Source organism: Ostrinia nubilalis, chromosome 6 (assembly GCF_963855985.1).
Source record: "Ostrinia nubilalis chromosome 6, ilOstNubi1.1, whole genome shotgun sequence".
Lineage (NCBI taxonomy): Eukaryota > Metazoa > Arthropoda > Insecta > Lepidoptera > Crambidae > Ostrinia > Ostrinia nubilalis.
In genome coordinates, this window is record NC_087093.1 from 17708028 (window position 1) to 17725370 (window position 17343).

The 17343-nt window shown below is 38.2% G+C and overlaps 1 protein-coding gene across 1 annotated transcript; it reads left to right on the plus strand.

Moving 5' to 3' along the window:
• Positions 1–12550: 12550 nt before the first annotated feature.
• LOC135073010 (fork head domain transcription factor slp2-like) lies at positions 12551–13470 on the plus strand. Its single transcript, XM_063967008.1, has one exon. It carries the CDS (start codon positions 12571–12573, stop codon positions 13267–13269), a length of 699 nt encoding a protein of 232 aa, XP_063823078.1. The 5' UTR covers positions 12551–12570; the 3' UTR covers positions 13270–13470.
• The last annotated feature ends 3873 nt before the right edge of the window (positions 13471–17343 follow it).

The following is a 17343-nucleotide window of genomic DNA, read 5'->3' on the forward strand; positions in this document are numbered from 1 at the left end:
AGTATGCATGCAACAATATTAACGTTTCAGTTATTTTCGAAAAAATATTTTTTATACAGTAGCCAAATGTCGATAGCCAGTATGACGCTAACTGCGGCGCGCTCGCACTGTACTGCGTCTAAATCAAAAACCAATACAGACTCCATTCTACAACTTTACACACGTTATTTATAGACTACTAGGTATAATTTAAAATAAAAATTAAAATTTTTAAAAATACCGAAGTTTTGTAAAATTTGATTTTAAAACTTTACTTCCGGTTATCTATGTGAACAAAAAAGAAATTTCAAATTTGTAGTAAATAGTAAGAAACACAGTTATTTATTCTCAAAAGTCCAATAGTTAGTTTATTTTTAATCAAATGTAATAATAGCAGTAATAGCTTCTGAAAAATCTGTTCCTAAAATTTTACCAATTTTTTGAACGCTCATAAAAAATAAACTAAGCTTCATAAAAAAATTATAATGATGCACATCCATTCAGGTCATATAGCAGTACATTTAATCCAAATATGAACAAAATCCAATACCTGACTTGATTTTCGCTGTCCGCTTCGCGTGAAATGCCCCATCTTAGACCTTTAGCTACAGACCTTAGACAGTATTTTTTTATTATTTATTTGTGTCAGTGTGCTCTTCTAAAGAGTGTAAGACGATTGTATGTAGGTACTATTAAAATGTAATTTTAACTCATTGGTTTTGTCTCATATTTGAGGAATGTACTATGTATCATGAGTAGAGTCTTCGTTTAAAAGGATGCGAACGATTTAAATTTCAATAGGTAGACAAAATTGAATTGAATTTAAGCTTTCTCCAGTAACACTGATATTATTATACTGTGACTCATCAAAGTCATCATTGTCAAAAATATTGACAAATCGCGAACTGTCACGGCCAAAAAACTGACACGCGTCCGTCCTCCGTAAGCGCCACCGCGCGACTGATTGAGATTGTCCAAGCCGTCATGGACGATTTTTTCCACATTTTTTAACATAGTAACTAAATAAGACGCAATATAAAAATTTCATCCGTTAAAAGCCCTCAAGTTATTTCTGAACTTTAGTTTAGTAAAAGATTTAGAATCTCAAATCGCTTATTTTAAAAATAAAACCATAAATAGAAAACGAATAGAGGTAACTTTGGGAATTTATTCTATCGAGTCAACTTCATCAAATCGTGTTTCCATCCGTTAATAGCCCTAGAAAATATCCTCAACTATGCCCAATAAAAATCTTAGCCTTTAATTTTACTGTTTAGTACCTCAAAAATGAAAAATGAAAACCTCATTTTCGCCATTTTCTCTGCTACCCGGCCTTGCGAGCACATCCATCCGGCTGCACACTTACCTTTGTGAAATGTAGCGTTAATAACTTATTTTTTAAGTGGTTTTCTTTGTTATTCCGATTAGTTTTCTTTTAAGTTGAAATAGCGTATGTTCAAGGAGACATTATTAAATTCCTATAAAAATAACAGAAATTGCTTGCTGAGTTTTATTAATGCAGTTCGAGGATTGTAACTATGCAAATTAAATTAACAAGCCCATTCGTTCGTTCGTTCGTTTCAGCCAAATGACGTCCACTGCTGGACAAAGGCCTCCCCCAAGGTTTTCCACAAACAAGCCCATAGGAAATTCAAATACATATTAAGCCCAAGTAAGTAGAATAGGAGTTAGGTACCTATCTACCTAATGAAGAATTAATTCCCTCCTAAGTATTACAATTTTATTGTTTCAATTTCAAGTCTCGGCAGTAAAAAGAAAGCACGCCCACATACTACATTACATCTCAATTTTGTTTACACAAACACATCATTCTCACAGTTATAATTGCAACATCCAAAACTATGGCGTCGCGTGCGGCGCACGAGTCGCTAACGAGCAACAGTGTTGCCAGTGATGGGGTTGCCATAATTGGCGCCCCGCGGTCCCGGCGGCAATGTTTTGATAATGACGGCCTTTGTCCACGCGTGGGCCTGTGATTCTGCCCATGTTTTTGTTGCCAGATTTGCGAGTGAGGGTGTACCGAATAAGTAAAAGAAAAACAAGTGGAGTGCGCGGTTGTTTTCAAAATAAATCTTTGTTTTTGAAGTGTGCGTGTTTAGAGTTTGTGAAGAGTACCACAAATAGAGATAAGTCCTCTTTATTTAGTAAATAGAGCTTGCACGCGGTTTCCGTGTAGTTTTATAACAAAAAGATACTTAATCACGAACCTCTCATAAAGCATTTCTTTATCAGTCTTAAAAACACACGAGAAGTATGAGTACAAATCTTTTAAAATAAAGAGTAGAAGTCATAAAAATAATGCCTATCATAATAAAATATGAACGAGCGAGAATTATTGCTATGATTCAGGCCTCATGACTTTAATATCTTTTAAATTCGTTCAAACTCTACATTAGGGCAATTAGGGCGTAAATTGAGTAATAAAAATAATTTATCAAAAGATTAAGTTAGTAATGTACTTTATTCAGAAGCAGTAAGTTTGGAAACTGGACTGATTTTTAACGAACAACATTCTGATTTTGATAATAAAACACCGTTTGCTACTTGTAGGCACTAGATAATTGCTGCACGCTCTTAATTTATAGGATTGTAGTACTGGGACTGGTTATTGAAACTATACAATTACTTATTTCTATCTTGTTTTTCTTGTCCCAAAAGTAATCAATACCGTTCTCTGGCCAGTGGTCGTCAGGCACGAATGCCTCACAGCGCATAAACACGCCATTCAAATGCTCGCGCACGCGTGCTCTGAATATGCGCGGGCGCACGGGACAGTCCACGGATGTAAACTGTAAGAATGGACTAGACTAGATAGATTGTATTAAAGTGGTGTTAGGGTTCCGATCTAAATTTTTGAAGATAGGATCTTTCCGGAGTTATGAACGTAGGTGAATTCTTCTTCTTCTGAACTCCTTTCAACCAATTATGTTGTTATGTTACCCTTAACGGTTTTGGTCAGCTACGATCTATTTCACTCCTCAGTGGGCTGAGTGCGAATTTTTAAAAAATGTATGAAAATTTTAGTTTTTGAACGTTTCCCACTAGGGGCGCTGTACAATCCGTCATACATTTAATGTCACTAATGAACTCGTTTGATGTAAACTCAACTCACACTAGGCCCTCTGTTCTCTGCGCATCTGCGGTTTTCCTTTGTAGCACCTAGTTAGAATCTTGTAATGTATTTAAAATTTATTTAACTATATTTTCGTTACTAAGTTGATAGCAAATGGTAGTCTTGTTGATTGAGATGTTATAGTTTTTAAAAAGGTAGTGTTTTTTGGATACTAATATGGTTATTTTTTAAATAAAACACATAGAGCGCATCTAAGAGTTTAAATCCTTGGTCTTACCTACCGCACGCCGCGCACAATACGAGAGGCTGGCGACCAAATTCAAACTGTAATTAGTCATGAAGAATTCCGTTTGGTTGTACACAAAACAAACGCGACTCAACGGCAGGCATTAGAGCGCGACGCTGGTCACTAAAACACGCAACGGTGAGGCTTTCCATGGCTTCTATGACGCGTGACGGTATTTGAATAATGTTGAATATACTCGTACCTTCGAAGATGTAGAGTTCAGTACGCTTCCAGCTTCTATGATTTCCTTAAACAACAATGCACAGAAGTTTGGATCGCGCGTGGTACTAGGAAAAGCAATTGCGTCAAAAATATTATTTGTGAAAATTATTGAAATTATTGAGAGTAGATTCACCACAATGCTCCAGAAATCAAATGCAGTTGAGCTATTGCCATCTTGTAATAGTGAGTTGCAATATTATTGTCTTGAAAAAGCTTAAATTGACTTGACTTTACCTAAGTAATATTCGTCGAACTTTAATAGGTTTCGTGCTTCCAAGAACAAATTAAGCCATCCGATTGAGCCATAGCAGATTCAATAAAGTTAAGTTTTTGATTTTTCAAAAAGTGCCGTTGCTGTGTCGTTAATCGATTGAGTCCCAGACGGCATTAATTAATGTCATAACAATTGATTATCTATTCAATAGATTCTATTGTGTCTAGATTCGCGGAGCTTGAAGGATTAATAAACTACAATATCATTGAATAATGTCTCTACCAATTTGCCGGCCGTTTGGTGTAGTAGTTCGAAACGGACTACTATTCCGGAGGTAGCGGGTTCGATTCCCGCACAGTACAAACATTTGTGTGCATGAACATATTTGTTTGTATTGGACTGGGTGTTTTCTATGTATAATAAGTATGTATTTACAAAAAAAAAGTATTTAAGTATGTTTATATCCGTTGTCTAGTACCCATAGTACAAGTTTTGCTTAGTTTGGGACTAGAAGCGCAGTGTAAAATGTCTAAGGATATTTATTTATTATTATTAATTCAATTATGAAGGGAATTTGATCGCCGTATTTGTCTCAGTCACATTTTTTATTAAAGTAGATAGGTAAATATTATTATTGTGAATATGTGTCAAGATGTGGGCCAACTAAATACGTTTCAATTCTTATCTCCCTTGAAATGTTAATATAACGGTGCAGCAGTCGGCCATCCGTCTTGCGGGTCGTCCGTCTATCATCACCACAATACGTTATCAGTCGATCGCTCGCATTTTTTCTACCGACTCGGGAATAAAGACCTTGGTTTTCATAATAGCATTTGGTTCTTATTTATGTATTTGTAATAGGTGTTATACTGCTACAAATGTAGAGCCTCTTGTGTTTGTTGCTGTACACACATATTAAGTGACGTAGAAATACAATTTTGTAAGAATCATTATTTCGTTTCATAACTTTTATCCATAAAATTCATCTAATTATTATCTACCGACAAAAATGCGTGGTTAACTGAACCTACTTCTCTAAATCAATGAATCAATTTATGCTATTACTTCTTAAGTATCAGAATCTTGAATCGTAATCATGCCCGCAAAATTGCCTTATTGACTATAAACAGGATATAAAAGTAAAATAAAAAAGGACTACCTTACGAACAATCCTAGTCCAATTCCTATGGCGCCAATAACTTGTCTTTGTCAAAGAACAAGTCTCTTTTCAAAAACCAGCTGCATATTTATTGTGTATTGTCTGAGCCTACACCGCCGACACTATACATATAACAATCATTTGCCTTACGATCACGCCTCGTAAATGGAGCAGATGACTGATCTTGGTGACTTTCGGAAACAATTTAACAAATAACGAATAGCTGTTAACAATTTAACAAGAGTGCGACAATGTTGCGTGCGACGTCGGCCTACACACTACGACATAAAGGGTGCCGCGAGGCATCTGCGACTTGGATGGGGTGGCCAAGCTATTGGAGTAGCTTGAGGACTTTTCCATGGTCATTTTTGATGTCCATACGTCTACGTCGTCATATAGTCTAAGTGAATTATTAATCAGCTCGGTAATCTTGGCATTTGGCAATGATTCTTTTCCTTCTTCACTTTTCCAACCGTGTTTTAACAAACCATTAGAATCTAATGGTGCAAACTTGAATCTACCTGATTGTCAGTCAGTGAAAACGATCATCAACAATTAGGTTATTTTGGACTCATTAGAGTCGAGGAGCTCTATCTTGTCCTTGTGGTTATTAGCTATGAGATAAGTAGTATGAGAGATAGCAAATCAGGGAAACACTGAGGCATCTTTTAGATGTAATATTACTTAGTACATGCTATATTGTAATTAACATTTATGGAAGGTTGGTTTGTAAATTTATAATCAAATTGCTAAAACTACTGCTCAAACATTTAATTCTCGCATCGCTCTAAAATCTTCAGAATACTTGCATCTGGTCTCCCTAACGGAACGCGATCAATTATTAGCATTGTCAGCTTCGACAATGACTTCTTGACACGTCGCGCGCTGAGGTGCTGTCTTCGCAACACACCCACACCCTCACTTTTAATTTCCACTCTAATCACATGATTGTAGAGTCTATTTTTATTTTAACACCAAGGGCTGAAGTTTGTATTCAATTTTCGACTTTAGTTTTGAGTTAGTAAAGTAGATTTTAAGTTGAGGTTTAACCGCGACAGGTGCTCGAAAGGAGATCAAATTCACAACCTCCCACTGGGCGCAACAAAGCGAAGATGAAGACATCCAAATCGCGTGGTTGTGAGTCAATTAAACTGTGGGCAGATGATGCGGCTGTCATGCACTTTGTTTGTATGTAGTGTCTATGGATGATGCCAATTTCTCGGGAACGGTTCTCGTGTGAAAGTGGAGAAATGGTTGACTAGTTAGAGTAGAATGACATGACAGTTTTCTCCAAAACATAATCGGCTTAATTATTTTATTTGAAAGAAAGAAAGGAATTATTTTAATTTGAAGGCTCTATGTTATGTTTTGTTTTAATGGTGATGCCATGTCTGCTAATGTTTGATAAAATAACCGGTCTGGAATTAGGTATTTTCTTTATCGCTTCGCTTATTCCACGAGTATAACTATTGTCTAAGACTATAGTATCTTTAGAACTAAATTAATTTACTACTTTTAGTCTCACTATTCTATCATTTAATTTTATTGATTAAGTGGCTAGTAGTGCTAGTACCTCATTACCACAAACTATCTTTAACAAAAAACGACCAAACGTAAAAATCGCATTCCAAACCCAAACTAAGCCGATCAGTTGCCCGTTTCCGAGTGTTTAATCCGCTTTCGTCCAAATGGCCTTTCCTCGCATTCGGACAATCAAAGGGCATTACAATTTACAACACTATTGCAAGCAATAGTCGGTCACACACAATCGCCTTGCAATAGCGAGCTGTAGCAATAGGTGGCCACAATGCCCCCCCGCGGCAAAGCCGATCGACTTGAAGCTGCGAAAAAAAACGCGGGCAAGCGTGAGGAAGTGTGTGTAGGGTTCCGAATGCTTTTAAATTACATGCGTTAGTTAATACACTTTTTAACTTCATATTAAATTGAAAAACTTTAAGTATATTTCAAGTCACATTGAAAGAAGTTGACCTACCCACTACAGTACAACAATTTGAAAATTTTATTACCGTAAATTCTTAATGACCGCTTTAAAACATTAGTCCGCCTAAAATTCAGGAGTGTCATGCAACAGATTGTAACTGTAAAAACCATCAAAGGACTTATTCAGTTTTTTATTAATAAGGGACCCTAAAACACTGGCAATACGGACACGAGTCTCCGGCAGATGTGTTGAAAAAAGTTTGTCGACAGAATCTCGTTTGCGCGGGTCAAACGGAGGGTGGAAGGATTACGACAATTATTTCGCTTTTTATCGCGCGTGAAAACTGTTTGATGCCATTAATAAGTTGTTAGTTGGTTTTGGAAAGGGCTCTGATCCTTTATTGAAGTTTAGACATCTGTGACGTAAATATACGTAATGTATGATTTAACGATCTCTATTTTATTACGAATACGTGCACGGTTGTTGTCAAAAAACATTGAAGTAACTTAGGTTTTCTTATAATACCTAAGTAATTATTTTCAGTTGTATGTTCTACATAATTATTGAATTTCAGTGCTGAAATGTTTATGAAAATATTTTTCTATATTATTGAAATCTTTTATATCACCTGTCAGTTTTTGCAAACGTTACACAAAGCAAAGTTAACAGCCTATGCAAACGTCAAAACCTTGTTTCACTTACAAGTAAGTAGCTTATTTTATTATACTTCGCAGAATAAAGATTTATGTAAACAGCACGACGCCGTCAGCTGCCCACAGATTACAACAAAACGGAGGTAGATTCAAACGAACAATTGCTACTAATAGTTTTCCAATGGCTCTCTTCAGTTGCCAGAAGTGTCAGCACGTACTTTCCACACCTGATGTGCGCCACAGCATAAAAACTCTACCAAAACTATTCACAGTCATGCCCTCACTAAACAAAAATAATTGTTTCTTTGGACTGCAGTACCACCACATGTACCACTGGCCAGCTGCACTCCAAATTCAAAAACTATTCGAACCTTTCAACAGCCACTTCGATTTAATTTTGGAATACCAATCGTTTTGTATTTTAAAATAGTTGTACAAATGGCCAGTAATAATAAAATAAAACCCAATTTATTCTAAAGTGTTATAAAACGATCGTTGTTCAATGCGAGTAAAGTTTAACGATATTCGATTGAAAGCCATTCGCATTGTTTTCAAAACCGTTGCTCAATTGGCGTGAACAAGCATTTTTTTGTTAATACTCGGGTGCTTTAGGGGGGGAATATTAAAAACCATTTTCCGAGAGCCCTTGAGTAAGGCGACAATGGAGACAAAAAGTATCTAAACCGGAACACAGGGCGGGCTCTCGTGGCTTCCGGGCTAAGAGGTCGTTGAAGATGGCGACAATATTAATCAATATTTCAACAACATTACGAGAGCGCGTCCTCAAGACGAGACAGCTACTCGCGCCTCTTTGGACCGCCTCCGACAATGGCGGGCTTAAGATTTAGCTCTGTAATATTTTGGTCCTTTGGATATTGTTTTATTAGGGCAGGCCGTGGGTTCAGACTGAAAAAGAAAATTTGGTTGATTAGCTTGCTGAATTTTGTTTGCTTACGTAAATAATTTCTATAAAATAACATGTTGTACGTTAACTGGCTTCCCCAATCAATCAGAATGTTTTGTTTCCTCCCAAGCCAGATTGTTTATGAACTCTGATTGTGTCGCGTACGGCTTCAAGCTGTTTGTATCGTGTTGACATTCATTAGAACGATGGAAGCCCAACAAATGATAAGAAAACAATTTTGTTATAGTGATAGAGCTACTGCAAATACGTTAGTCACTACGGAATGACGAAAGTACCTACTGTGTATAGCAGTGCCACCCATATTTGAAAGTATAACTTTTTCAATATTTTTAACTTTTTATCTGTAGGATATATCACTTTGAAGTTATCAAATACTTACTGTACTACGTTTTTTTAACCTAAAATGACATAAAGGTCGTCAGTATTTGCAATATCCTGTAGCTTGCAGTCAAAATTATATTCTTTACGCGTTATATCACAGAAAACTCCGAAATTTCGTGCTTGAAATACAGCCAAAAATTCCGATAGCACCGAAAACAAATGAAAGAGATTTTGACAGCGCGGCCGGCGCGCGAGCAGCGCCCGGTAATTGCTTCAATCGTCCCGAAACACGTTCGCTCGTATTTATTTATTTACCTACTATTTACTGGGCAACAGACTAACGAGGGCCAAAATGGAGTTTTCCCGTAGTTTTTCTGTTCTTTTGTGTTCGCCGTTTGGCGGGACGTGATTATGTCTAAGTATCGCGACTGTATAAGTCGGTTTTGTCAAAGCGGTAGGCGTTGGCAGCAAACTTGGGTTTGTTAGAGCTGAAATAATTATCGTAGTTGTTTGGCGGATATATTTCCAGATGGTGCTCTTAATTATAATTGTAAGTCAAAGATCTTTTAGGTTTTTAAAACTTACTCTAATTTCGATGTGGGACCTAATCTCATTCTCTAACATACATCTTGATTCTCTAATTCTTTGGATAAGCTTTTCCGAATTATTCTTTTGTTGGGCTCTGAAATGTATGTGACAATATTTTTCTCGTGGATGCAAATGATGGGGCAGGCCTCCCACTAGGTGGACCGACGATCATCTGGTGAAGGTCGCGGGAAGGATCTGGATGCGGGTAGCGTAGAACCAGTCGTTATGGAAATTCTTGGGGGAGTTTTTGTCCAGCTGTGGACGTCATTTGGCTGAAACGAACGAATTTTGCATGGATATAGGCGTCGCGTTCTTTGGTTTCAATACCATACTCGTATTCAAAATCGGATGCAATTCACTTGAGTTTAGACCCGAAGCATAAACCAAAGAGTGTAAAAATAATATTTTTTTACAATAATAACGTAGATTCTCCGTTATATCACGGATACGGCTGCAACACGGAACGTGCCGGGCGGCGCGGGAGTGTCGTTAAATATTTGCGCGCGAGGACTAAACACGAACGCAGCCGCGGGCGCGTGCTTACGCTGATGCCACCATGATTTAGGTTTATTTTGGGATTTTACACTTTTGTAAAGTGTGTTATTTGCTTTGGTTTCGTTAGGATATTTCGACACTTTATTAGTCTTTACCTTTTGTTCTCTTCGTGCAAAAAAAGGTATTTAGTTTCATGTTAAGAACTTCCAAGTTTTCAATATTTTAAAACCAATTCTTAATTTTAAAATAAAACAAAATGGTTATTCCTAGCACACATATAATGAAGTGACTCAAAATGGACCCGAAGTTTGAGCTCAGTAGCTTGCAACGCTTGCATTGGTCTTCTCTTCATCTATGAAGTACGATTAGTAGGCTCTCGTGCACATACCTACTTAATTATGTTACTGTTAAGGTTAGTACCTATAGAAAATACCTGCACAACGCAATTTTTTCGTACCAGTACGACGATAGACTGTCTCCCTCACCCCATAGAGCATGGTGGCAGTACACCGGACTCCATCAATTGGCTCAATCGTGCGGTAAACACGCGCGCGGTCACCCCGCCGACGCCGCGACATTCTGCCATATAATTATGTGTTTATGTACTCTGTAGATATGTGTTCAGATATGCCATAAGTGCTTCAGGTTATATGCTGCCGGTTCATCTTAACTCTAGCTAGGGCCTAGGGCATAAGAGTTCACAGTACATAGTATCTTCTATCGATATTAAAGGAGTGACAATGTTGTGACACTGTGCTCAGTCAGTATAGAGGTGCCGTAAGTGCTTAGTGTTATATGCTGCCAGTTTATCTTGACTATAGGGCATGATAGTTAAAAATATAACCCTCCTTATGGCGCAGTCGGGTAAATATAAGAATTGTTATAATTACTAACGCATGCAATATCTACCTATCTCATGTTAATAATAATAAATAGCGATACCACTTTAAGTTCTTTCGAAGTGTTTTCGTTGATAGAGCAGATTGAAGCTTTTAAGCGTTGATAATAATTTGGTCACGCTAAGGGATTTTTGTAGTTTAAACATTAACTTTTATAGCTGACTCTACATTTAGCTACCACAATTAATTAATTTGTTCGTAATCCTGTGAGTTTTCCAAAGTCACTTATTAACTTATTACATTTATGAACTGGTACGAGTATGTACAATTGTACATATTTGACTTTGGAAAATTAGTAATAACTGTCAAGGGTTATAATCGTCAATTGAATAATGAAACCGGATTCAATAATAGTGACGTACTTTTCAAATGATTGGTACTTATTTAGGGTGGAACTTTTTTGTATTTGTATCTTAGGGCAAAATCTTTTCACTAAATCTTTTCATATTCGTAGAAATCCTACACCTTTTTGCATGATTACAGCTTCTACCCTTCCTAACAGAACTTTAATTACTTATCATAAAAAAAATCGTAGGTGTTACGAATCTATAAAACTACGAAGGTCGAATCCAAACCTACGCTACGTGTTTTGTTGTTTGCAAATTACTTGTAGCTACGTCCACAATGTAGTTCGTAGTCCGTAGCATTGTCTATGTGTGCGTGGGAGGGGCGTGCCGCGGGGGCGGGGCGTAGGGCTCGTAGGTCTAGGTCGGTGGACTGGGCTTGTTTCATTTTGTTGTATGCACCATCAATGTATAAGTTTATTAAGTCTTGCATAAGAGAATGAAGCGCGAAATATGGTTTGCCCATTCGTAGTTAAAAAAAACAAATATTACCGAATATATTGGAAGAAAATACAGGATGTTATTGCGCATTTAATATAATAATTTAATACCTACTATTACCTACATATATGATTAAAATAGCTGCCGTGTTAAAAAAACTCTCCTTACTAAAAATATTTCTTTATCACATATTTAAATCCAACGATTTTTATCGGATTTCGTGCTCTACCAGACTAATTGACAGTGGGTTATTAAGTTATCTGCATAAATTAGAACAAAGACTTTTTTAAAATGAAATGAGTGCGATGTTGACTGAGACACACATCCTACCCAAAATAAGTTTACGTTAAAACACTTTAAGAAGAATGTTCGGAGACGTTGAGCAGAGTGTACCAGCAGCGAACAAACTTGTAATACTTTCTGAGTTCATTGTTTTCTTTAGATTGTAAAGAACTTTATATCAAATAAAACCATATTAAAAATAGGTCCTGAAAATAATTACGTATGACAACAATAGATACCGTTGTGCACGGTGACAAGAAAAATGGTTATTGCCGAGGATGAAAGAGAGAACCGCGACGTACGAAATAATTTGTCAACACCCATTGTGTCATTAGTTACGACGCCAGCTGCTCAATGTTTAGAAACACGATTAATAATTACAGGTTCAGCCCATAAAGAACCGTTCATTACGGTCACAGTAAATACGGCTCTAAACAACGCGTGAAAAATTACAATCGCTGTTTACCCGCCGTGACAGATCGGGTTAATACAATCATAACGCAACCCCATCGCAAGCTGCTGTCGCTAGAGTGACGCGGCAGCTTTCTGAAGCGGCGTGCTGAAATGAGCTTTCACTCAAGTGGCATAGAGCGCATATAGAGACGGGGAGAGAGAGTGCAGGCAGGTGGGAGGGGCCACGGCGCTGGGCGGGGCGTCGGGCGGGGCGTCGCGGCGCGCGCGCTGGCTCGTTAGTTGGAAGCGAGCGGCTCGCGATGCCGCACCACTATGACTCCTCCGCACAGTTTCGCGATACGGGACCTGCTTCCGGAGGCCTCCTCGCGCTCGCCGTCGCCCTCCGACACCGAGCTCGACGTCACCGGCACCGAGACCCCGCCGCCCGGGTGCTCCTCTCAAGCCGGCGACGACAAGAAAAAAAACGAAAAACCAGCTTACAGCTACAACGCGCTGATCATGATGGCGATCCGCAGCAGCCCCGAGAAGCGGCTCACGCTCAACGGCATCTACGAGTACATCATGAGGAACTTCCCGTACTACAAGGAGAATAAGCAGGGCTGGCAGAACTCGATCCGGCACAACCTGAGCCTGAACAAGTGCTTCGTGAAGGTGCCGCGGCACTACGACGACCCGGGCAAGGGCAACTACTGGATGCTGGACCCGTCGTCGGACGACGTGTTCATCGGGGGCACGACGGGCAAGCTGCGGCGGCGGTCGACGGCGGCGTCGCGCTCGCGGCTGGCGGCGTTCAAGCGCGGCGCGGCGCTGCACCCGATGTTCGGCGGGCCCTACGCGTCGCTGGTGGGGCTGTACCCGCCGCTGCTGTCGGTGTACGGGCGGTACGCGCTGCCGGCGCCGCTGCTGCGCCTGCCGCCGCCGCCGCACGCCTACCACCAGCTCTACCGGCGCCTGCACGCGTTGGCGCCGCCGAGCCCGCCGCCGGACCCCGACCCGGTCCAGCACAGCTAGGGCCCCGCGTGCGTGTATACAGACTGTGATAGTGCGAGCCGCGAGGACGCCGAGTGTATTATAATCGAATTCGAATCTGTAAAAAGTGGTATCGCTATTTATTATTATTAACTTAAGATTCTATTTAATGAATTTAATTTAATGTTAAGATAACTAATATGAGATTATTGGGCGCAATAAATGTTTCTAAGCTGAAGCTTGAACTAAACGTATTTTGTGGTTTTAATTACGAGTAGTTGCGTTATTTTTCATTCAACTGTATCTGCTAATTGAATTACATGATAGTAGATATCTCCTGATTTAATTAATTTTGAATACTAATATAGGAAACAAGAAACACTTAATCTAAAAGAAATGTCTTCTGCATGCAAATACCACCGTGGAACCAATAAGGTAGAGAAAGCAACTTTGTTTTGTTTACTTCCAATTCCAATATTATTCCTACTTTTTTTCTTTTCTGCGAATAATTATAACTAAGATAATATAGTTGCTAATGCTCTGGAAATGACTTGCAGAAACATTATTTACGAAAAAAAACTTACTTTAGCATAATGCACATTGGGTAGTGTAAATAGCAAAAATCACTTAGAGCAAAACTATGTATGTTAGTAATTGCACTGCACTTTTGCACTCCCCAAGCTTTTAGTTTAAACCACTGAATTTCATCTAAAATACACGTCTAATCACTGATCTTTAGATTTGATCATTGGAGTTCAACCACTCATAATGGGACCTAATCATGCTGAGGTCTAAAATGGGGCACTGGCATAGAAAATACACTCGCGGTTTGATGACATTACGGCCTTCACTGCACTTTGATTGCAAACTGCTATGAAAATAGAGATAAGCTACGCCTGGCTCCTCTCAGGGAGGTAATTACTTTTTATTTTATTTTCTTTATTAGGAAAACATACAGCTTACAATACAAGTAGCATAAAAATAATAGGTCTTACTCATACATTACGCCGCACATCCCACAAACAGTAGCTTGATTTATTACACCCATAGACAAATAATCCTTTTTTCGGTGGTAATGCAACATAGCTTTATCAATCGTGAAATCTTACCTTTAAAAGCTCACCTGGGTTACGTAGTAATGCTGATATGTAGTACTAATACTGCCACGCAGCACCAATCTGCCACGTAGCACCAATCTGCCACGTAGCACCAACACTTCCACGTAGCACCAATCTGCCATGTAGCACCGATACTTGTGCCAATACTGCTACGTAGCTGGATCAATAAGGATTGGTGGATATGTGCAAGGTCTACGTAACCTTTACTCCTATTGCGATTTATCATTCTGCAGAAGTGAGAGTAGAATTGTAACAGATAACACATTCATAATAAAAGCTAAATCTATATTCAAACGGATGTGACGATGGATAGAGTCTACCTAGAATCATTAGTTTTTTTAATATTTGTAAGAGATTATCGAGTCAACAGGATTTCGCATAATCAATGAATACTTACAAGTTCGTGCGTAGTGCGTTGGCCAAATCTTACTACTAAGTATCGAGGGTCCTGAAGGGAAGTGGAGAAATTATTATCACATGCTACGAACCAACAGATGGCGCTACGAAACATATGTAATCTTCCTCACCTTTTCCAATTTATGACATTTACCTATTACTTATAAATTTTAATGCAGACAAGTTTTTATCTTCAATTGAAACTGCGTCTATTTATATTTTGCTAATTGTGCAGATAATTGTACAGTAACGTCCAAATATTTGCGTTGTTTTCGAAGCGATCGCCGCGGCCAAATCGCGCCGTTTGTCGCGCGACAAAAATTACGCTTTCACCAAACGGCTGCCAACAAAAACATGTCACACGGAACGCGACAGCGCGTAATCCCGCCCATCCCTCATCCGACACAAAACATCTTGCGTCTAGAAATATTGTGAAAAGCTGCTCCGAGCGCGCCCACTTATAAATCAATCCACCATTTTGTTTTTGCGTTCGCGCGCTTTTTCTCGTGACGATAATCGTCGTCATAAACACTGGTTAATCCGCGGCTTACGATGAAGAGACACAAGCGGTGTACCGGGTATTTCTTGTAAATAATTGTAAATCTATGTCAAAACGCAACGGCAGATACATATGTCAGGGGATTAGGGAGACTAACCCGTTTCAACGATTTTATGTGGCGCGATCGTCGAGTGACGACTTCCCGCCGAAACGGCGCGGTAATCTTCGGATAAATATGGCCATGTCGACAAATGACGCCGGGAAATTATCTAAATGTGAACCTCGTTGTTTGTTTTCAACCGACTTCAAAAAAGGAGGAGGTTCTCAATTCGACCCGTATGTTTTTTTTTTTTTTTTTTTTTTTCTATGTTTGTTACGCGATAACTCCGCCAATTATGAACCGATTTGAACAAATCTTTTTTCGGCGTATAGGTAATACCTCAAGGGTGGTCCCATTTAAATTTAATAATAAAAAAAACAACCCCCAAGGGTGGAAAATTGGGGATGAACTTTTTTATACGCAATATCTCCGCCGATTATAAACCAATTTGAACGATTATTTTTTTGTTGAATAGGTAATATCAAAAGGGTGGTTTCATGCGAATTTGAGGAAAATATTTCACCCCCAAGGGTGGAAAATTGGGGATGAACTTTTTTATACGCAATATCTCCGCCGATTATGAACCAATTTTTTTTGGTCTCAGTGTACTGCCTACCTTCAGTGGTAACATCAAGGTAATAATTAGTTAACTAAAAAGCAAGAAATAAGTAAAATTTTATAAAAAAAAAATAAAACCGACTCCAAAAAACCTACACTAAAACGTAGAAAAATAATACTAATTACCTACTTATTTATTAGGACTAATTATTAATATTTATGTAGGTATACCATGATTGATACTTTTGGAGTCGGTGCAGGCAAACTTTACATGTTTCATAATCTAGGCACCGACTCCAGAAGTATCAATCATGGTATACCTACATAAATATTAATAATTAGTCCTAATAAATAAGTAGGTAATTAGTATTATTTTTCTACGTTTTAGTGTAGGTTTTTTGGAGTCGGTTTTATTTTTTTTTATAAAATTTTTGTTGACAATTCTTACCCCTGAATAGATTGTGTGTGTCATCTCCTCTTACTAATTTGCTCACTGGTATTCTTTACAATAGGGTAACATAATTTGTGTCTCTACTATTTTCGATAGAATCTTTAATTTGGTTTGCCACAATTTTCAAGTGCATAATTACTGCATTTATGAAAAGTTCAATTGCAGGTATCTTCATGGAATTTTTGTGCGTGAATTCTGATTGCGATTAAATACAAAATTATAATATTATTTTTCATTCACAAAAGCACAAAATTATGGAATGGGACGTTAGCATTCATTCAATCCTTTCTCCCATTGTCGGGGGATAATCTCTTTCGAAAAAATTACATTCGGACGTTCGTACAACAACACAACTGAATATATTCTGTTGTGATTGTCATATTTGTCGTTTGTTTGTCCACATTTAGTTGATTCAATGCACGGACGTTTATTTGCACACATTGCTACTAAACCTTTCTGCGGAAGTTTTTCTTGCTTTGTGGAGGGATTTGTATGATTATTAAGTTTTGGTGGAAAAAATGGAATAATCACGGCAAATGTCATTTGAATTCATACAGCTATTCGTAACAATTGGGTCGTGAATGTTCGTGACTGGCATTCGCTGTAATAATTCGGTATGGTTGAATCCTTTTCTTTGATTTTATAATAACAAGTTTTTGTAAGTTTCTTTACCAACGCATGAGATACGAGTATTAAGGTATTTCGCGAAATTATGTTTATTTTCAATTGTTGTGTAGATCTTTAGGATTATTAAAATTGTTCGAATTTTATGAGTAGCCTTGGAGTTATTTGGTAGGAATATTGTATTTATAGCTTTAGTTGCCCATGAGACAAAAAGTCTTGGTTAGAACATTGCATGTTTGCATTAGTTAGAGAAGAATAAATAATATTTCAGTGATTCTTGAGACCTTCAGTTATAGCAATAGGTTCGATCGAAGCATGTCAGTCGCCTAAAGCGGTGCATAAAGTATGAAGGAGAATTAGATGAGTACGT

Coding starts and splice junctions, on each gene's coding strand:
- LOC135073010 (XM_063967008.1), top strand. CDS start 12,571: ATGACTCCTCCGCACAGTTTCGCGATACGGGACCTGCTTCCGGAGGCC.